General features: G+C 49.3%; 1 protein-coding gene across 2 annotated transcripts in view; it reads right to left on the reverse strand.

Moving 5' to 3' along the window:
* The window catches only part of LOC119966149 (dynein heavy chain 11, axonemal-like), a 622,669-nt gene that overhangs the window by 193,574 nt on the left and 407,085 nt on the right, over window positions 1-22,010 (reverse strand). For both annotated transcript variants that reach the window (XM_038797431.1, XM_038797432.1), the window contains 4 exons: window positions 18,201-18,434; window positions 17,248-17,394; window positions 13,585-13,698; window positions 7,291-7,434 (listed from right to left, as the gene is read on the reverse strand). In XM_038797431.1, the coding sequence (XP_038653359.1) occupies window positions 7,291-7,434; window positions 13,585-13,698; window positions 17,248-17,394; window positions 18,201-18,434 (639 nt within the window). The remainder of the gene's footprint in view (window positions 1-7,290; window positions 7,435-13,584; window positions 13,699-17,247; window positions 17,395-18,200; window positions 18,435-22,010) is intronic.

Consider the following 22,010-nt stretch of genomic DNA (forward strand, 5'->3'; position numbering starts at 1 on the left):
TGCTCACCCCCACTATGCTTCCGTAAGCTAGCCTGATCAGCTAGCTTGGTGGCCCTCACTCCTGGCGCCAGACATTCTCCCACTTATTGTCCCCCCCCCCCCCCCCGCTCATACACACATATTATTTTTTTTTCTTAAATGATTTTTATTGAAAATTTTGAATTTATACAACAATATCAAACCATACTAAAATACCAACAATAACAACAATCATGAACCTTCGCCCCTCCTCAATGAACAACCCAACATATTAACAACAACTTAAATTAACACAATGTTAAATTACATAACCGTAGCGGAAAAAAAAAATAGAAACTATAATAAGGAACTCACCCCCTCCCTGGTTTGACCCTGGATCCAACCACCCTTGACACCGCCCCCGCCACCCCCTACCAGAATTCTTCCAGTGCTGGGCATGCCCAGAACATATGGGCATGATTCGCTGGACTCCCTGAACATCTGGTGCACCTGTCCTCACCCCCAAAGAACCTACTCATCCTAGTCCCGGATATGTGGGCCCGGTGCAGCACCTTAAATTGGATGAGACTAAGCCTCGCACATGAAGAGGAAGAGTTGACTCTCTCCAAGGCATCCGCCCAAGTCCCGTCCTCTATCTGCTCCCCAAGTTCCCCCTCCCATTTAGCCTTCAGCTCCTCCACTGATGACTCCTCCACCTCCTGCATTACCTTATAGATGCCAGACACCTTCCCCTCTCCGACCCACACCCCCGAAAGCACTCTGTCCATCGTCCCCCGCGAGGGCAGCAAAGGGAATCCCTCTACCTGTCGCCTAGCAAACGCCTTTACCTGCAAGTATCCGAACATGTTCCCTTGGGGAAGCCCAAATTTATCTTCCAGTTCCCCCAGGCCCGCAAACCTCCCGCCAATAAACAAGTCCCTCAATTTACTGATGCCCACCCTTTGCCACCCCCTAAATCCTCCATCCTTGTTCCCCGGGATGAACCGATGATTGCCACCCAGTGGAGCCTCCATCGAGCCCCCTGTTTCCCCCCTATGCCGTCTCCACTGTCCCCAGATTCTTAGGGTCGCCGCCACTACCGGGCTCGTGGTATACTTCTTAGGGGAGAGCGGCAACAGCGCCATTACCATGGCACCCAGGCTCGTACCTCTACATGACGTTATCTCCATTTTTTTCCACGCCGCCCCTCCCCCCTCCATCACCCATTTACGCACCATTGACACATTGGCTGCCCAATAGTACCCCAAAAGGTTGGGCAGTGCCAGCCCGCCTCTATCCCTCCCTCGCTCCAGGAAAACCCTCTTCGCTCTCGGAGTCCCATGTGCCCACACAAAGCTCAAAATACTGCTAGTCACTCTCCTAAAGAAGGCCCTGGGGATGAAGATGGGCAGGCACTGAAAGAGGAACAAGAACCTCGGAAGCACCGTCATTTTGACGGACTGCACCCTCCCCGCCAACGATAATGGCAGCATGTCCCACCTCTTGAACTCCTCCTCCATCTGATCTACAAGTCTGGTGAAATTATGTTTGTGGAGAGTCCCCCAGTCCCTGGCCACCTGCACCCCCAGGTACCTAAAACTCTCCCCTGCCTGCCTAAGCGGGAGCCTACCAATTCCTTCCTCCTGGTCTCCAGGGTGCACCACAAACATCTCACTCATGCCTAAATTTAGTTTATAACCTGAAAAGGTCCCAAACTCAGCGAGCAGCTCCATCACCCCCGGCATCCCTCCCACCGGGTCCGCCACATACAGTAACAGGTCATCGGCATACAACAACACCCTATGTTCCACCCCACCTCGCACTAAACCTCTCCACCTCTCGGAATCCCTCAACGCCATCGCCAGCGGCTCGATTGCCAATGCAAACAACAAGGGGGACAGGGGGCAACCCTGCCTGGTCCATCGGTAAAGCCGGAAGTACTCCGACCTCCTCCCATTCGTGGCCACGCACGCCATTGAGGCCTCATATAGCAGCGTCACCCATCTAATAAACCCTTCACCAAATCCAAACCTCCCCAACACCTCCCATAAGTACTCCCACTCCACTCTATCGAAGGCCTTCTCCGCATCCAGCACCACCACTGTCTCTGCCTCCCCCTCAATCGCCGGCATCATGATGACATTCAACAATCTCCGCACATTCGTGTTCAACTGCCTTCCCTTCACAAACCCTGTCTGGTCCTCGTGTACAACACCTGGCACACAGTCCTCTATCCTGGTGGCCAGGATCTTTGCCAGCACCTTGGCATCCACGTTGAGGAGAGATATGGGCGTGTATGAACCACACTGCTGGGGGTCCTTGTCCCTCTTTATGATTAACGAGATCAGCGCCCGCGACATCGTCGGGGGGCAAAGTCCCCCCTTCCCACGCTTCATTAAGCGTCCGCACCAGCAAGGGGCCCACTAGGTCCACAAACTTTTTATGAAATTCCACCGGGAACCCATCCGGCCCCGGTGCCTTCCCTGACTGCATCTGCCCGATCCCCTTAACTAGCTCCTCCAGCTCAATCGGCGCACCCAACCCCTCCACCTGCTCCTCCTGCACTTTCGGGAAAGAAAGCCCGTCGAGGAACCTCTCCATTCCCCTCCTCTCCCCCGTTGGCTCTGACTGGTACAGTTCCCCGTAAAAATCCTTGAAGACCTCATTCACCTCTACCCCCTTCCGCACCACATTCCCACTCTTGTCTCTCACTCCAGCAATTTGCTTAGCCGCATCCCGCTTGCGGAGCTGATGAGGCAGCATCCTACTCGCCTTTTCACCACGTTCGTACACTACCCCTTGTGCCTTCCTCCACTGTGCCTCCGCCTTTCTAGTGGTCAGCAAATCAAATTTAGCCTGCAGCCTGCGCCTCTCCCCCAACAGTCCCTCCTCTGGTGCCTCTGCATACCTCCTGTCCACCTCCAGCATCTTTCCCACCAGTCTATCCCTCTCATTCCTCTCGCTCCTCTCCCTGTGTGCCCGGATGGATATCAGCTCCCCACGAATCACTGCCTTCAGGGCTTCCCAGACCACCCCCACCTGAACCTCCCCCGTATCATTCACCTCGAGGTACCCCTCAATACTTGCCCGGACCCTCCTACACACCTCCTCCTCCGCCAACAACCCCACATCCAACCGCCACAACCGGCGCTGGTCCCGCACCTCCCCCATCTCCAACTCTATCCAATGCGGAGCGTGGTCGGAGATTGCAATGGCCGAATACTCGGCCTCCTCCACTCTCGGAATCAGTCCCCTACTCACCACGAAGAAGTCTATCCGAGAGTAGACCCTATGTACGTGGGAGAAGAAAGAGAACTCCCGTGCCCTCGGCCTCACAAACCTCCATGGATCCACCCCACCCATCTGGTCCATAAACCCTCTCAGTACCTTGGCCGCCGCCGCCGTCCTCCTACCCATCCTAGAGCTGGCCCGATCCAGTGAAGGATCCAACACCGTATTGAAGTCCCCCTCCCCCCCCCATGATCAGACCTCCCGCCTCTAGATCCGGGACCCGTCCCAACATACGCCTCATGAAGCCCGCATCGTCCCAATTTGGGGCATACACACTAGCAAGTACCACCTTCTCTCCTTGTAGCCTGCCCCTAACCATAACATACCTACCCCCCTTACCCGCCACCACCTCCGATGCCTCAAACGACACATTTATCCCCACCAGAAGTGCCACTCCCCGGTTCTTCACATCCAACCCAGAGTGGAAAACCTGCCGCACCCACCCCTTCCTCAGACGGACCTGGTCCGCCACCTTCAGGTGGGTCTCCTGAAGCATTGCCACATCTGCCTTTAGCCCCCTCAGATGAGCAAGTACCCTCGACCGCTTCACCGGCCCATTCAATCCTCTCGCATTCCAGGTGACCAACCGGATCAGAGGGCGTCCCGCCCCCCTCCACCGTCGACTCGCCATAGCCCATCGACTGCCCGCCCCAGGCCAGCACCCCCCGCCCGACCCAGTCCCCACAGCGGCAACACCTCACCTCTGTCCCCCCGGCACCCACCAGTTCCTTCCTGACCCTGCCAGCAGCAACCCGGTATTCCCCTTTCTCCCCCCCCCCCCCCCCCCCCCCCCCCCCCCCGGCTAGGAACCCTCCTAGCCGCAAACCGTCCTCCATTGTACTTCCGTGGGTCAGCTAACTTCTGCTGAGCCCGGAAACCCCCGCCAATAACCCGACCCCTCCCAAAGTGGGATCATCCCCCATCCTCCAGGCACCGCTCCAGCGCGGGGAAGAACCAGTTAAGGCCCCGCCTCCCCCCGTCATCATCTCCACCTCCCAGCCCCGCAGCGCGGGAAACCAGAGGAAAGCCCGTGCTTTCGCACTGCCCCACCACACCCTTCTGACGCAGCTCCCAAATACCAGCCCCATTCCATACCCCCAACCCAACATAGAAGACAACAAACACCCCCAACCCTCCCCGCAAGATACAAAACTCAAACAATGCCCCACAGAAAAAAAAAACAGAACAGCACCCCCATAAATAACCATATCAAAATTGCAAAAGTACAGAAAAAGAGAACACAGCAACAGCAGAAACCAGCAATTAAGTATTACAACCGACCCCGCAACCCCCAACCCCTAGTTCAAGTCCAGTTTCTCCGTCCGCACGAAGGCCCACGCCTCCTCCGGGGAATCAAAATAAGAATGCCGGTCCCAATAAGTTACCCACAGGCGCGCGGGCTGCAACATTCCGAACTTTATCTTCTTTTTGTAAAGCACCTCTTTCGTCCGATTAAACCCGGACCGCCGCTTAGCCACCTCCGCACTCCAATCCTGGTAGATCCGTACTACCCCATTCTCCCAGTTGCTGCTCTTCATCTTCTTGGCCCAGCGCAGCACACACTCCCGATCACTGAACCGGTGGTACCTCAGCAGCACTGCACGCGTCCTTAGGCCTCCTGGCAAGTATCCTGTGGGCTCCCTCCAGCTCCAGGGGCAGATGGAAAGACCCGGCCCCCACTAGCGAGTTCAGCATCGTAGCCACGTAGGTTGTCAGGTCCGACCCCTCCAGCCCCTCCGCAAGGCCCAAGATCCGCAGATTTTTCCGCCTCATGCGGTGATCAAGCTCCTCGAAGCGGTCCTGCCACTTCTTGTGGAGTGCCTCGTGCCCCTCCATCTTACTCACGAGGACCACGGCCTCCTCCTCTCGTTCAGTGGCCTGCGTCTGCAACTCCTTGATGGCAGCACCCTGGGTCGTCTGAATCTCCGACAGCCTTCTGTTCGTTTCCTGCAGAGAGCTCAGTACCTCAGCCTTGAAATCTGCAAAACAGCGCAGGAGAGCAGCTTGTTGCTCCTGGGCCTACTGCTTCCACTCCTCTGGAGCTCCGCCGGCCGCCATCTTGGATTCCTTCCCCCGTTTGTTCTGGGGAGCTGTTGCCGTTTTTTTCCCCCTTTCCACTCCGAGTTCGAGTCATGAACTGCGGAGAAAGTCGATCAGCACACCTTCTCCCACCAGGAGACGTCGAAAAATTTCCGTTTTTGGGCTCTAAAAAGAGCCGAAAAGTTTGTTTGAAACGGGAGCACCCAAATGTGCGGCTTCCTTCGTCATCGCCTCCACCCGAAGTCCCCATACACACATATTCAAATGACAAACAACCCCAACACAATTTCTCGACAGAAAAAAAAAGCTAAACAAAGAAAAGATCAAGCAAGAGATCCAGCATTTAAACAAACACACCTCCATCCCCCAACAGTGCAAATGTAAACTTTAACTCACTCAGCTCTGCAACTGGCCGCAAATCAATACAGAAGGCAATACATATAGCGACCACAAAACGAAAAAGCGATATAAACTTTTTTTAAAAAACATAAACGTTGCAGCAAAGTTCAAAAGTTCTCAGTCCGCCACCAGCTCTTTCCTTTTCGCGAAGTCGGGCGCTTCCTCAGTTGACTCAAAATAAAAATGTTGCTCCTTGTACGTGACACAGAGATGGGCTGGATACAACAGTCCGTACTTAAGCTTTTTCTTAAAAAGGGTCGACCTGATCTGGTTAAACCCCGCTCTTCTCCTGGCCACCTCCGTACTCAGGTCCTGATAGATCCGCAGGATACTGTTGTCCCATTTACAGCTCCATGTCTGCTTGGCCCACTGTAGAATGCACTCCTTATCCAAGTACCTGTGGAAACTCACCACCATTGCCCTCAGGGGGTCTCCCATTCGCGGCTTCCTTACGAGCTCTGTGAGCCCTGTCCACCTCCAAGGGTCGGGAGAATGCCCCATCCTCCAGCAGCTTTTCAAACATCTCCGCTATGTATGCCCCAGCGTCTGCTCCTTCGGACCCCTCCGGGAGCCCAACAATTCTCAAGCTCTGCCGGCGGGACCCATTCTCTGGATCCTCCACCTTCTCCAGGAGCCTTGTCTGTTGGTCTCTCAGCATCCCCACCTCCAGCTCCACCGCAGTTTGATGTTCCTCCTGGGCAGCCAGCGCCTTCTCTACTTTCTGGATCGCCCGATTTTGGGCATCTAATCTAAGCTCCAGACGCGCATCGGGTCCAAGCAGTCCCACTTCTGCTTGGCGAAGCCTTCCTGGGTAACTTGCATCAGCTACTCCATTGACCGCTGGGTCGACAAGCCAGAGGTCCGGTCATCCGCCATGCTGTCTCCTGCTGCAGCTTCAGCCCAAGCCTTCTCTGTCTTTCTGTTTCTGCCTTTACGAGCACTTCTAGTCCTCCTCTCCATGCACCAATGCGGGAATCCAGTACCCAATTGCCTCTGTCATTGGTTTTTCAAATAAAGTCCGGTAAAAAATCCGACCCGAGCGGGAGCCACCAAATGTGCGACTCACTCCTTCATAGCCACCACCGGAAGTTCCATCTACCATGTTAATGATCTCAAAACATGCAACTAGATTAGTTAAGTATGATTTACTCTATACAAATCCTTACAAAGGTTTCTCTGATCAGTTCAGCTTTCTCCAGATGTTCAGTCACTCTATCCCTAGTAACAGATTAGTACATTCTCCACAACTGATGTTGGACTAATGGGTCAATAATTTCCTGGTTTTGTCTCTCCCAAATGGCATTTTCATAATCCAAGAGCACAATTCCTGAATCGACAGTTTGGAAAGATCATGACTGATATATTTACAATATCCACAACTGCTTTCTTTAATACCCTGATGTGGAAACCACCAGATTCTGGAGTTTTTAAAAAATCTTGCCTCTCATTATTTTCTCCTTCAAATATCTTAACTTACATCAAGTTCCTCCCTTTGATTGATTTTAATTTTACTCTGATATTTACTGGCTCGGCCTCGTCAAGCCTTTTGCATCTAAATTATGGCTACCAAGGAACAATTTTTAAGTAGTAAAATGATTTTACCTTTCCCATGAACACCTTGGAAGCTTTCCAACTTCTGTCTTTAGGTACTTTGCCTTTGGGAGCCAACAACACCATAACTGCTGCAGTAACGTTCGTGACTGCCACAGGAGGATTGGGGAAGGTTTTCAACTCTGTCAAATTCATCTGGAATAGAAATAGGAGAAAATGTTATACTTTACAACACATGTGTGTCCACATGAGCTCAACATTACTGTTACAGTATAAATGACTGTATTTGCACATCTCCATTTTTCATAATAAATGTCAGTATTATTTTTTTTTTTAATTTGTGAGTAAAGTTGGAAAGGCCACATTTTTTGCTCATCTCTAATTGCCCTGGCAAAATGGTGCTGGACCCTGTTCTTGAACTAGTGCAGTTCAGTGATGAGCATCAACGCTGGTGATAAGGAATTAGATTGGGATTTCCATGATTCTGACCCCACAGTGGTGGAGGCATAAGTGGAGGGCTGCACGGTAGCACAGTTGCTTCACAGCTCCAGGGTCCCAGGTTCGATTCCTGGCTTGAGTCAGAGTCTGTGCGGAGTCTGCACGTTCTCCCGTGTCTGCGTGGGTTTCCTCCGGCTGCTCCGGTTTCCTCCCACTGTGATGTGCAGGTTAGGTGGATTGGCTGTGCTAAATTGCCCTTAGGACTTTCAGTGGCTGCTATGAAGGAGTAAGTTGCACATTTGGTGGCTCCCGCTCGGGGTCCTTTTCCCCCGATTTTCTACCAGAACTTGAAGTGAAAAATTGATGGCAAAGGCAATTGTGTACTGAATTTCCACATCGGTGCACGGAGAGGAGGACGAGAAGTGCTCATAAAGGCAGAAACTGAAAGACAGAGAAGTCTTGGGCTGAAGCTGCAGCGGGAGATAGTATGGCGGCGGACCGGACCTCTGGCTTGTCAATGGAGCAGCTGATGCAAGTTATTCAGGAAGGCTTTGCTAAGCAGAAACGGGACTGCTTGGAACCGATAAAAGAGTCAATTGAGCGGCTGGAGCTTAGATTCGATGGCCAAGATCGGGCGATCCAAAAGGTAGAGAAGGCGCTGGCTGACCAGGAGGAACATCAAACTGCAGTGGAGTTAGAGGAGGGGATGCTGAGAGACCAGCAGAAGAAGCTCCTGGAGAAGGTGGAGGACCTAGAGAATAGGTCCTGCCGGCAGAACTTGACAATTGTTGGGCTTCCGGAGGGGTCCGAAGGAGCGGACACTGGGCATACATCGCAGACATGTTTGAGAAGCTGCTGGGGAATGGGGCATTCTCCCGGCCCTTGGAGGTGGATAGGGTTCACAGAGTGCTCACGAGGAAGCCGAAAGGGAGACTCCCCGAGGGCAATGGTGGTGAGATTCCACAGGTACTTGAATAAGGAGCGCATTCTACAGTGGGCCAAGCAGACACAGAGCTGTCAATGGGACAACAGTATCCTGCGGATCTACCAAGACCTGAGTGCGGAGGTGGCCAGGAGAAGAGCGGGCTTCAACCAGATCAGGTCGATCCTTTTTGAGGAAAAGGTGACGTTCAGACTGTTGTATCCGGCCCGTCTCTGGGTCATGCACGAGGAACAGCACTTTTATTTTGAGTCGCCTGAGGACACGCTGGACTTCGCGAAAAGGAAAGGACTGGTGGTGGACTGAGAACTTTTGAACTTTGCTGCTATGTTCATGTTTTTTTCTAAAGTTTCTAATTTTTCATTTTGTGGAAGCTGTCTGTAATGCCTTCTGTATTGATTTGGGACCAGTGGCAGAGTTGAGTGAGTTAAGGTTTACATTTGCACTGTTGGGGGATGGAGGTGTGCTTGTTTAGATTTTGGATCTCTTACTTGATCTTTCTTAGCGTCTGTTTTTTTCTTCCTGATTTTTCTGACGGGCAATTGTGTTGGGATTGTTTGTTATTCGAGTACGTATGTCTGAGCGGGGTACGGAAGCGTGCATAGGTTAGGTTCATTAAAGGGGTTGAGTTACATTGTGTTGCTACTGGGGGTGGGGGGAATGTTCTGCTGCCGAGGGAGGGACTTGCGCTAAGAGACAGAGAGGAAGTTGGGGGCAGAGGCAGCCTGGGGGCGGGCCGGTGGAGGCACGCAGCATGGGCTGGAGGCGGGCCCAAAAAAGGAAATGGCTGATCGGCGAGGGGGGGGAGCAATGAACCTCCCAACTAGGCATTTCACCTGGAATGTTCGACGGCTAAATGGGCCGGTCAAGAGGGCACTGAAGGCGGACGTGGCAGGAGACGCAACTTAGAGTAGCTCACCAGATTAGATTGAGGAAAGGCTGGGTCAGTCAGGTCTTTCACTTGGGACTAGATTCAAAGACTAGAGGGGTCGTGATCCTGATCAATAAGCGGGTGGTTTTGAGGTGGGTAGAATAGTCTCAGATATGGGAGGTCGGTATATTATGGTCAGTAGGAAACTGGAGGGGGTGCAGGAGTTCTCCTTCTACTCACACGTGCATAAAGTGTACTCCCAGATTGATTTATTTACTCTGAGCAGGGTTTTACTGACAGGGTGGAGGACACAGGGTATTCAGCGATCACAATCTCAGACCATGCTCCGCACTGGGTTGACCTGCAGGTTAGTAAAGACAGTAACCATCGCCCGCACTGGAGGTTAGATGTGGGACTTTTAGCTGACGAAGGGGTGTGCGAGCGGCTGAGAAAATATATTCGGAACTACCTGCAGGTCAACGACACGGGGGAAATTTCAGCAGCGATGGCCTGGGAATCCCTGAAGGCGGTGGTTAGAGGGGAGCCGATCTCGATACGGGCACATAGGGAGAAGGTGGACAGGACAGAGACGGACTGACTGGTAAAGATACTACAGATTGATAGGAGGTGAGCGGAGATCCCAAAGGCAGGGCTTTTAAGGGAATGGCGGAGGCTACTGGCGGAGTTCGGCTTGTTAACCACAGGGAGGGCGTTGGAGCAGCTGAGAAAGGCAAGGGGGGCGATCTATGAGCATAGAGAGAAGGCGAGCAGAATGCTTGCACAGCAGCTTAGAAAGAGGGAGGCAGCCAGGGAGATAGGGTAAGTAAATGACGGAGATGGGAACCTGGTTGGAGATTCAGCAGGGGTGAATAAGGAGTTAAGGGAGTTTTACAGTAGGCTGTATGGGTCGGAGCCCCCTACGGGGCCAGAGGGGATGAGGCACTTTTTAGATGTGCTGAATTTCCCTAAGGTGGGTGGGGAGCTGGTAGAAGGGCTGGGGGCCCTGATCGGGTTGGAAGAGATAGTGGAGGGTCTGAAGGCCATGAAAGTCGGGTAAAGCCCTGGGGCCAGACGGGTACCCAGTGGAGTTTTATAAAAAGTTCTCTGGAATACTGGGGCCGGTGTTGGTGAGGATGTTCAATGAGGCAAGGGAAAGAGGGGTGCTGCCCCCGACGATGTCACAGGCCACGATTTTGCTGATTCTGAAGCGGGACAAGAACCCGGAGCTGCGTGGATCCGACAGGCCGATATCCTTGTTGAATGTGGATGTCTAACTGCTGGCCAAAATGTTGTCCTCCAGGATTGAGGATTGTGGTCTGGACATTATTGGGGAGGATCAGACGGGGTTTGTTAAGGGTACGCAGTTGGTGGCCAATGTAAGAGGGTTGCTAAATGTGATCATGATGCCCCCGGAAAGTAGGGAGATGGAGGTAGTGGTCGCAATGGATGCAGAAAAGGTTTTCGATCGGGTAGAATGGGACTATCTGTGGGAGGTACTGGGATGGTTCGGATTCGGGTGGGGTTTTACTGACTGGGTCAGAATGCTGTATCAGGCTCCTGTGGCAAGCGTACGGACGAATAGGACAACATCGGACTACATTAGTCTGCACTGGGGGACGAGACAGGAATTCCCCCTCTCCCCACTGTTGTTTGCGCTAGCTATAGAGCCGTTGGCAATTGCTCTGAGAGCTTCAATGGGCTGGAAGGGGCTGTTCCCGGGAGGTGGGGGGGGGGGGGGGGGGGGGGGGGGGGGGGGGGGGGAGAGCACAGGATTCTAGGTGAATTTGGCCAGTTTTCAGGGTATAAGCTAATATGGGGAAAAGTGAGATGTTTGTGGTCCAGGCAGGTGCGGGACAGGAGAGGCGATTGGGAGTAGGGGCCATTTTTAAACGGGTCAACAAAGTGATCTCTGGCTTTGTTTGGGCGGGCAAGACCCCGCTGGTAAGGAAGCTAATGCTTGACTGGAGTCGGGGAGAGGACGGGCTGGCGCTGCCAAATTTTAGTAACTATTACCGGGCGGCAAATATAGCCACGATCAGGAATTGGGTGGTGGGGGGGGGAAGGTCGGCATGGGAGCGTATGGAGGCGGATTCATGCAAGGCCACCAGTATGGGGGCGTTGGTAACCATTTCTCTGCCATTTCCGCTGGCACAGTACTCCACCAGCCCCGTGGTAGTGGCGACTCAGAGAGTCTGGGGGCAATAGAGGAGACATGTGGGAGAAAATGGAGCATCGGGCTGGTCCCCAATTTGTAATAATCGGTTGCCCCAGGAAGTATGGATGGGGGGGTTCCGGATATGGCGGAGAGCAGGGATTGAGAGGATGGGGAATATGTTCATAGAGGAGAGCTTTCAGAGTATGAGGGCGCTGGCAGAAAAGTTTGGGTTGGCGAGGGGAATTGAATTCAGGTACCTGCAGGTGTGGGATTTCCTACGTAGACAGGTGTCAACCTTCCTGCTCCTACCACCAAGGGGGATACAGGACAGGGTAGTTTTCAGAGGTAGGTGGGAGAGGGGAGCGTCTCTGCCATTTATAAGGAACTTACAGGGTCAGAGGAGATGCAGACCGAGGAGCAAGTGGGAGGAGGAGCTGGGAGGAGAGATAGAGGATGGTCTATAGGCGGACGCGTTGAGTAGAGTCAATGCATCCACAACATGGGCCAGGCTCAGCCTGATACAATTCAAGGTTGTTCACCAGGCCCACATGACAGTGGCCCGGATGAGCAGATTCTTTGGGGTGGAAGACAAGTGTGCAAAGTGTACGGGAGGATCAGCGAACCATATCCACATGTTCTGGGCATACCCGAAGCTTAGGGGATTTTGGTAGGGGTTTGCAGATGTCATGTCCACGATGTTAAAAACACGGGTGGCATCGAGTCCAGAGGTGGCGATTTTCGGGGTGTCAGAAGACCCGGGAATCCAGGAGGAGAAAGAGGCAGACGTTCTGGCCTTTGCTTCCCTGGTAGTCCGTAGACAGATACTATTAGCTTGGAGGGACTCAAAGCCCCCGAAGTCGGATACCTGGCTAACTGACATGGCTAGCTTTCTGTTTGGAGAAAATCAAGTTCACCTTGAGAGGGTCAATGTTAGGGTTCCTCCAGAGTGGCAACCGTTTGTTGACTACTTTGCGGAAAATTAATCGTCAGCAGAAGGGGGGGGGGGGGGGGAAGGGTTAGTTTAGCTTAGAGTAGGGGGTTAATAAAGGTGGGACCTGTAAAGAAGGGAGACGGCTTTTGCACTATGTTTATAGATTCATGTACATTGTTTATGTTGTTATTGCTGTAATCCCAAAAATACCTCAATAAAATGTTTATTAAAACAAAAAATTGCCATTAGTGTCTGAAAAAGGTTAGGTGGTGTTTCGGGGATAGGGTGGAGGTATAGGCTTAGGTAGTGTGGTAGTATGACTAGGGGTATTACGGTACCTGAGAGTGTGAGCTGCCATTGGTGCAGATGGCTCGCTGCCCACTGGCCCAAGTATTGTGTCCTCTGTATTCTCATTGGTCGAGAGGAAGGTAGCTCCGCCTACGAGGCGGGGCATAAGAACCTGTGTTCCCCAGCAGCCAGGTCATTTCTGTACTCCTGCTGCTGGGCACACTTCTTGCTAATTAAAGCCTTTGCTTTGGACTATTCCTTTGTTTCATGTCCATTGATTGTGCATCAGGTAGGCCGGTGCAGACTCGATGGGCTGAATGGCCTCCTTCTGCACTGTAAATTCAAGGATTCAATTAAGTGTTTTCTCCCAGTCAGGATGATGTTTGACTTAGGAGGGGGTGCTGCTCTTCCTCTTCTGGGTGATACAGGCCGCAGGCCGAACCCATTTTTAACTGAATTTTCCAACAATAAATAAAAGCTTGGGGGCCCATTGGAACAAGGACCCGCCCAAATTTTGGTCCACCTACCCTGATTGTAATGCTAAAGGATCCCGACACTCAAAGCCCCGGAACCACAAGTCCCCACTGTGGTAATGACACACACAAAAAGGAAAAGACTACACGGATCTGGCCGTTTTCACGACTCGTTAAATAAGTATCCTCAGACTGAAAAAATACCATTTATCATTTGAATGTTGCATAGGCGTGACGATGTAACCGTACCTTATTCAGGGTATTTAGAGCAGCAGTAGCTGCCACCAGTGCCGGTTCAGCTTTGACAAGGTTGTCTTCACATTCTTTCTGCTTCAAAGCTACTTCAACCTGGATTGCTGCTACCTATAACAAATAATATTATTATATATTTAACGATAATTCCGTAGTCTTGACTCCTTCTTTTTGAATGCATTTTAGAACTTCCTGAGACTTGGGGCTGGATTTTCCTCCATTAGATCCCACATTTTATTTTGTACCTGGAGCTGCCATGAGGGTAAATTAGAGGATAGGGTGGGTATTAATGGCCACATCTGGGTTCCTGTTTCGAAACAGATTTTCCTCAACACCTGCCGGGAGCTGGACATTTTTAGCCACTATATTCTAACCTCACTTCCCCTCGTGCAAATGGTAGGCTGTGGGTCGAGTGAGAATGCAGCAGTTTACTTCATGGTGAATCTCTAGAGTGTTTCAAAAGGCGTCACCTTCCTCACTGTGGTAAACCACTGTTGCACCTCTATTAGAGGATGTATGGTAGGACCTGTACTACAGGTACGTTGGTAGTCACTGCCTGCTAGCTCGGCCCAGTAGGCTGAGTATAAATATGTGTGTCGTCCATGCTGCAGCCATTTCGCCAGCTGCTGTGGGAGGCCACACATCTTAGAGCAATAAAGCCTCAGTTGTATCCAACTCTCGTCTTTGTGCAATTGATCGTACATCACTCACAAAGCAATAACTGAGTGTGCCAATTATCCGACATTTCATAATAATAATAATCACTTATTGTCACGAGTATGTTTCACTGAAGTTACTTTGAAAAGCCCCAAGTCACCACATTCCGGCACCTCTTCGGTGGGGGTGGGTGGGTGGGTGGGGTGGGGTGGGGGGGGTGGGGGGGGGAGGGGGAGGGAAGGGAAGAGAGAGCTGGTACGGGAATTGAACCCGCGCTGCTGGCATTGTTCTGTATTAAAAGCCAGCGATTTAGCCCAATGTGCGGATCTTCAGCTAACTATAACCTGGGACCACTGTCAAATCCCCTCTCATCATGATGCCCTTATAGCAACAAAGTCAACTCAGCTGATCAACGACACGTAGCTCTCCTAAAGAACTACCAAGGCTCCCATCTCAGAATCATTCTGCTATGTTGGCACTTCCTGAGATATCCTCAAATCATTCTGCATATCAGTGAAGGATCTCACTGATATGCAGATTTGACTATCGACTTATTATTTAAGTCATTACTGCTGTCACTGGTGCCTACTGTTCTGGCCCCTTCATTCTCATCTGTAGCATAAGGTTCTATGCTGGTTGATTAATGATTTGAAGCAGCCACTTTTGGGTTTGAGGCTCTACTTCCTTGTGTTTAGTTATCAGCTACTCTTTTAAGAAAAAAAGTAGAATATTAAGAAGGCGTTATATGAGTCAACTTATGGAGCGTAACCCAGATTTCAGAATGCAATCCTCAATGGGTGCTAGGTGGTACCCATTGCCAAAGTCTTCATCTGGCCTTTCCTGTGCTTCTTTTCCCTGGAGCCAAAAAACCTCTCCTTTGCCAGATAACAGCCAATAACATCTCAGTTGACGATTATCCTTTGGTTGTTCACTTGTGGCGGGAATCTCTGGTCCCGCCCGCGGGTTTGCCAGGCAGCGTGGAGTAACTTCAATGAGAAATACCATTGACAGTGGCGGTAACAAACACTCTCGCTGCAAGCAAATGGAGCGCCGCCTTCTGTACCCAAGAAACACATGGCTGAGAGGGCAGAGAAACCTGCCCTATATAAATTTGTGGCTGGATCCCCTTGGAGCAGCACTGACCTGAATAGTGCATTAAGCAACCTGGGGTGCGATTCACAGAAAAATGTCAAAGTCCGGTTTCAGATGTGTTTGACGGGGCATTTCTCTGCTGTTGCAGCGCCGAGATTGATACCTTTATTCAATGGCACTTAGCCATTTCTTTGATCCATAGGGAGTTTGTCCCCTTCGAGGCCATACTTCGAACGTTTTCCTGTATTGGGGAGCTGAGCTCGCCAGAAGGAACTGTTCCTCACAGATCGGGGCATCATTTTGAAAGGCTGTCCCGATCTCTACACCACCCCTCCCTTTCAGGACCCCTGCCCCCCTTCAACCCCCCCCCAACCTACCTGCTGCCCCTCAAACCCTCTTTTCAAGGGCATGGCTCCCTGGGCACCAACCCTTGGCAGTGCAAAACTGCCACCTTGGCACTACCAGCCTGGAAACTGGGTGATACTGCTAGGGTGCCCAGGTGCAATGGCAAGGGAGTGCCAATGGACAACCCTTGCTCTGTCCTCAACCACCGTGGAGCTCCAATGACCTGGGAGGCCCCCGAGGTACCATAACGCCTGGTCCATGATTGTGAAAACCAGTGCTAAAGCACCCAGTTGAGGCCTTGCAGGGGCGGCTGTGACCCCGGGTGCTGGGCAAATATGGTGTCAGGATATTTAAATGAGCCATTCAAATATCATTATCTGAATTATGCTCGAGGAAGTGATACAGATCACACTAGGCACCGCAAGTCAGGTCACTGGCGCAAGGTTTCGCACCCAGCGTGGAGCCTGATTTGGGGTTCTCCTAGGTTCACCTATCGCACCCAGCTCAATTGCGCCCCGATTAAAGATATAAAATGACCACCGTAACCCTATCAGCTGCTTTGGCAGTCCTGGATTTTATTCCCAGGCAAGATATACAGAGGACATAGTTTCCAGATGAATGGCATGGTTTTTGCTTTGGCTCCACTCTCACCTATCTAAATAAAACACAGGCATCCAGAGACCTTTCTGGAAATTAATTGTAGCCTCATCCATGCATGTAACCAGAGGGCCTAATTTCAATAAGGCTGGAATACTATTTTCATGTACTTTAGCATAGTAATCATTCAATGCCACACATGTCCAGTACTAGTGGGTGGGACAGATTGGGAACATCAACCTACAGATAAAATTGTAAAATAACAGATTATTAACCAATGCTTTTGTTCAATTGCCCCTTTCCCCCTCAAACCCTTATTTACAGTAGATCATCTGAACCTGCCTATTTACCCTCCAATAAAAAACTTCCATCCCACTGACCATTATTCACATAAGGGGCAGCAATAAATAAGATAAAAATTGGAAAAGTGGCTGAAATTCCTGCAGGAATGGAAGACTACTCTGAGTCAAGGGCCTGCCTAAGGGCAGAGAGAGCACACATGGTGATGACCACAATCTACTTATTTCATTTCACTGGTGAGCCTGTGATAACAGTGAGAAGGACTTGTTATTTTCATTGTAATCACCTTACCCTGTCCCTTTGCCAATATTTCATTATAGGCAGTGACAGCAGCAGGAAAAACACAATGTTTGCTACAGCAGCCATTACCATCAAGTTACAGACAAGAAAACAAGGCAGTAAACTCGACCATCTGACGAAGGCAGCCAGAAAATTTCATCCAAGGTCTTTCAATCAGGTCTTACAAGCAGAAGCAAACTGAATGTAGAGCTTGGGTTAAAAAGCACCTGTTTGTTTTGGGGGATTTATGTAAAATTATGGCAATTGAAGAGAACAATTACATTTTTCAATTTGACAATTAACTGATTAATTAAGAAAGCTCTGGTCAGAATTCCAGGGCTTGTGAAGTTAGAAGAGAGGAGACAACTGGAAAAGAAAATAAATACAGACCCTTTGCTCCTCAGCATCGACAATTGCCTTCTCATGGCTCACTTTCTCTGTTTGAAATCCTATTTTAGTTATTAAAGCTTCAGCGTCTTGATTTCGGAATTTCAATTCAACCTCTTGAAAGGCAAGCTTGCTTTTCAGATCTTCCACCTGGCCAATAGAATAACCATGTCGAGTAAATATCTGCTCAATACATATGCACCTTGCTTTCTAAAAGTGCAATGTTTTATTCAAAATTGTAATGAGAGCATTCAGATACACAGGGAACAAAGAACAGAAATTCGGTGCTTCAAAAAGTAATTCACTGCGTGGCAAAGTATTCAAGATGTTTCTGAGACATGATAAAATGCTGTATGAGAGTCGTTTGGGATTCTTTGCTTTCATGAGTACTTAGTAGTTTCCAATTGGTTGTTTTCCTGTCTCTTTACTTATTTTTGACTTTTACCTACTCAATTCTGGTTCACAGCTATTCTGTTTAAATCAATCAAAAAATCGGTACAGAAACAAAACTATAGATAAACGCATGACACCAAACCATATACATGGCAGGCAAAAATGTTAGACTCTAAATAGATTACTATATTACTAGCTTTTCTCTGATTTGCTGGAGAGCTGTGTGCGGATATCTGCCATTCAAAGTTCCATATGGGAGATGGATCCAAGGTTTTTGGCGTAAAGTTGGTGTAAAGCTCAGCAACTCAGCCTATTTGTGTTAGTCCCACTATTAAATTTGTGCGGCCTTTTTAAAATTAAATCTCTGAATCAAATTGCTCTAGCATGTACTAAGCCTGCTGAGAAAACAATAACATGCCTAATGATATCCTGTACAATTTTTTGAGTCTCCCTGCATCCCATAAGATACTTGTCCTTGTTACAATTAACACCAGGTTCATCCTTTTACTGAGTGAACAATATAAAATTTAACATAATGCAGCAACATTCAAATCCACGTTTACCTGTGACGCTGTCGTCTTTAGTTTCTGGATACCATTAAGAAGGCGATCCATCTTCTGCGTTAATTCCTTCTGTTTTTTCTGCAGCAAGTTTTTGTAAAGAGTGATCTGCTCGAGGAAGCTCTTCGGAGTTGTGTAATTGTATCGCTTATCATTCTGGCAGTAATTTTTACTCATTTCATTTACACTGGTGTGAATGTAAGCCATGAATAAGCTGATGGAATCTTGCAAATTTGGCTTTGAAATAATGAAGAAGAGAGGGTATTTTAATCTAATTATAAATAAAATCTTACTTTGTTCTCAGCAAAATGTAATTTAAATACTATACAATGGACATTTAATCAGGAATGACTTCATTTATCACTGAAAGCACTGGCACAGATATTCACAGAAGACTAAGAGGTACATTTGAACGTTTTAAACCTTCTGAAATTGCAATATTGAGTCAGGAAGAAATTGTGATCTAAAGCAATGTATGCCTTTACTGTATCTTTATAATGCACCATCTTGTTATTTGCGGGATATTTTGAGAACTGAATCATTTCTATGGGGCAATTATCCAGCTGGGTTGCTCCCGGCCCAAGTCCCGCTATGTTGGGAGAATTGTGCGAGAGTCCCAAAATGGGCTATTCAGTTTCCCATTCTCCCTGCCCACTCCAGCTGGCACGATAAGGGTCTCACCCATTGGCGATCACCAATAGTCTTTCAGGAAAGCAGGTTAGGCTGTTTAATTCCACGAGGGCGGCACAGTGGCACGCATTGCTGTCTCACAGCACCAAGGACCTGGGTTCAATTCTGACCTTAGGTGACTGTCTGTGTGGAGTTTGCACATTCTTCGCATGTCTACGTGGGTTTCCTCCGGATGCTCCCCTTTCCTCCCACAGTCCAAAGATGTGCAGGCTAGGTGGATTGGTCATGTTAAATTGTCACTTATTGTCCAAAAGGGTAGGTGGGGTTATGGGGATAGGAAAGATGTGTAGGCCTGGGTAAAGTGCTGTTTCGGAGGGTCGGTACAGGCTTAATGGGCCGAATGGCCTCCTTCAGCACTGTAGGGATTCTATGATTCTATGAGGTGAGGCTTACACAGCGCTGTCTGCTCAGTGGTAGCCCAAATTCTATCAGGGTAAGTCACAGAACCCCGACTTTCATATATTTAGTAGGTTCACATCTTTTTAGGATGGCAACACTCTACTGTTTACGAGCACCCTGCAAAATTGTAGAGGGCAGTGGTCACATAAATGAGACAGTCAATATTGCATGGCAATTTTCATTGCCACGTCACCACATCCTTGCCTGGCAGAGAGGATGAAAGCTGGCCAGAGACTCTGTTGTAAAATTACCTATTTAATAATTAAACTTCCAGTTTAATGATCCTTGAGGACTGATTTAAGTTTTACAAATACTCCAAACACTTCCCATCACTTTTTTAAAACTTCATTCATGAGGTATGGATGTTCCATTTGTTGCCCATCCCTAATTACACTTAAGAACGTGATGACAAGCTGCCTTCTTGAACCTCTGCAGTGTATGTCATAGGAGCATCCGTTGTGAAGTTGGGAAGGTTGTTCCAGGATTGTGACCCAGCAAGAATGAGGGAGTGACAATATATTTCCAAGTCAGGATAGTACGTGCCTTGGTGGGGGAAGTGCAGGTTGTGATGTTCCCTTGAGCCTATAGGTGGTAGAGGTCATGGATTTGAAAGGTGCTGTTAAATGAGCTTTGGTTAATTGCTGCAGTGCATGTTTTAGATGGTACACATTGCACTGTGTGTCAGTGGCGGAGGTAGAAAATACAGTGCAGAAGGAGGCCATTTGGCCCAACGAGTCTGCACCAACCCACATAAGCCCTCACTTCCACCCGATCCCCAGAACCCTATAACCCCATCTAACGTTTCTTTTGGACACTAAGGGCAATTTATCATGGCCAATCCACCTAACCTGCACGTCTTTGGACTGTGGGAGGAAACTGGTGCACCGGAGGAAACCCACGCAGACACGGGGAGAACGTACAGACGCCGCACAGACAATGACCCAGTGGGGAATCGAACTTGGGACCCTGGTGCTGTGAAACCACAGTGCTAGCCACTTGTGCTGCCCTACGGTAGTGGATAGGATGCTAATCAATTGGACCACTTTGTCCTGGATGGTCTTGTTGAGCTACTTGAATGTTATTCGAGCCCCACTCTTCCAAGCAAGTGCAGAATATTCCACTGTACTCCTGACTTGTGTCTGGCAAATAGTGGAAAAGCTTTGGAGGTCAGGGGTGGGGGTATGGTGGGGGAGGTGCATGTGGTGGGACGCTGGGCAGCAGGTGAGTCATTTGTCAAGAGAATTCCCAACTTCTGACATGCGTTTGTAACTATAGGCCCAGATCTTTTGAAGTGTGTAAGGTAAGTGGATGGGATGGGTAAGGGGATAAGGTGTGTGAGGGAAGAGGGTGGTGGGGGAGGGGGGTGTTAGTTGGGGAAAGCTGGCAAATGTGAGTCATTGGGGCCGGTTGCGTAAGTACCCAGATGGTAGGCTTGGTTCTTTCCTGTCTAACATTTTCAGGTGAGTCAGAATGGTCCAAAGTCTGTAGCTCTTTGGCAAACTTTATTGGAGGGTCCCAGGAGTAGGGGAATTGCCCAACGGAAGTTCAAACTTCCTGGGCAATTCCCATTGAGACTTTGTGTTGCTTGGTTAGCCTATGGGACAACTCTCCTAATTTTAGCACTAAGATTTTAATGGGGAAGACATTACAGGGTTGAATGGGCTGTTTGTCGGTCTATCATGTGCAGTGCCTGACTCAACACCAAGTGGCCTGTCCGAGTTTTATTCTTGGTCTTTTTTGTAGCGGTTTAGTACACGAGAGTGGCTTGCTCGGCAGAGTCCACCACATCCTCGTGGGTTTGGTATCAGAAACAGAATAGAGCAGGTGAAGACTACGGGTGGAATTTTACTGCCCTGTCATGGCGGGGCTGTACACTGCGACGAGCCGTTCAAAACTCCATTGACATTGGCGGGATAGAGGATCCTGCCAACGGGAAGGGTCGTAATACTCCACCCTACACATTTTCTTCTACAAAAGGGCAGTAATGAAGCAAATGGGGTTTTTGTTTACAACATTCCAGTAATTTCATGATCCCAATTATTTTTTCATTCTAGATTCATTTAATTAAATTAAATTCCAGCTGCCATGGTGGGATTTGAACTCAGGTTCCACACCGGTAGTGCAGGCCTTCGGATTACTAGTTTAGGAACAAGAAAAACCTTGCAACCGTAACTGTGCCTACATTCTCCTTTAACGCTCGAGTCACCTACAGATTTTTTTAAACCACATCGTCCTCTTGATGTCCTTTGTTTGGCTTTATTTTATATCACATCACATCTAATGGTTGATCTAATGAATCTTGCACACATGTAGCTAGTTTAATTAATCAACAGATGCCCAAAAATCAATTAATATGAATTAAATGAGGTACACAAACACTAAGCAAGGCCATACATAATTCACCATCACACTGTCATTAGATGCTTAGCACCTTTAGATAAAAGTCAGGCATAATTGATTTTAGATATGGACAGATAAATTATTGATGCTGCAGATAGTTGTACCAAATTAAAGCTTTGTTTAAATTCCAACTCTCCATCTAGTGTTTTAAAAACTTCCCATTGGTTGTGCTTTTGCTCAGTTGGAATGAACGTTTTGATTTTAAGTGCATTCTCTAATCTACAAGGGAAAATGTTGTCATGCGAAATCCCTGTGCAGAGTGCCATGCACAGAGAGTTGCATGGCACAGAGATGTGCCATGCACATCTGGGGCACGATTCTCCG

The sequence above is a fragment of the Scyliorhinus canicula genome, chromosome 5 (genome assembly GCF_902713615.1).
Source record: "Scyliorhinus canicula chromosome 5, sScyCan1.1, whole genome shotgun sequence".
NCBI lineage: Eukaryota > Metazoa > Chordata > Chondrichthyes > Carcharhiniformes > Scyliorhinidae > Scyliorhinus > Scyliorhinus canicula.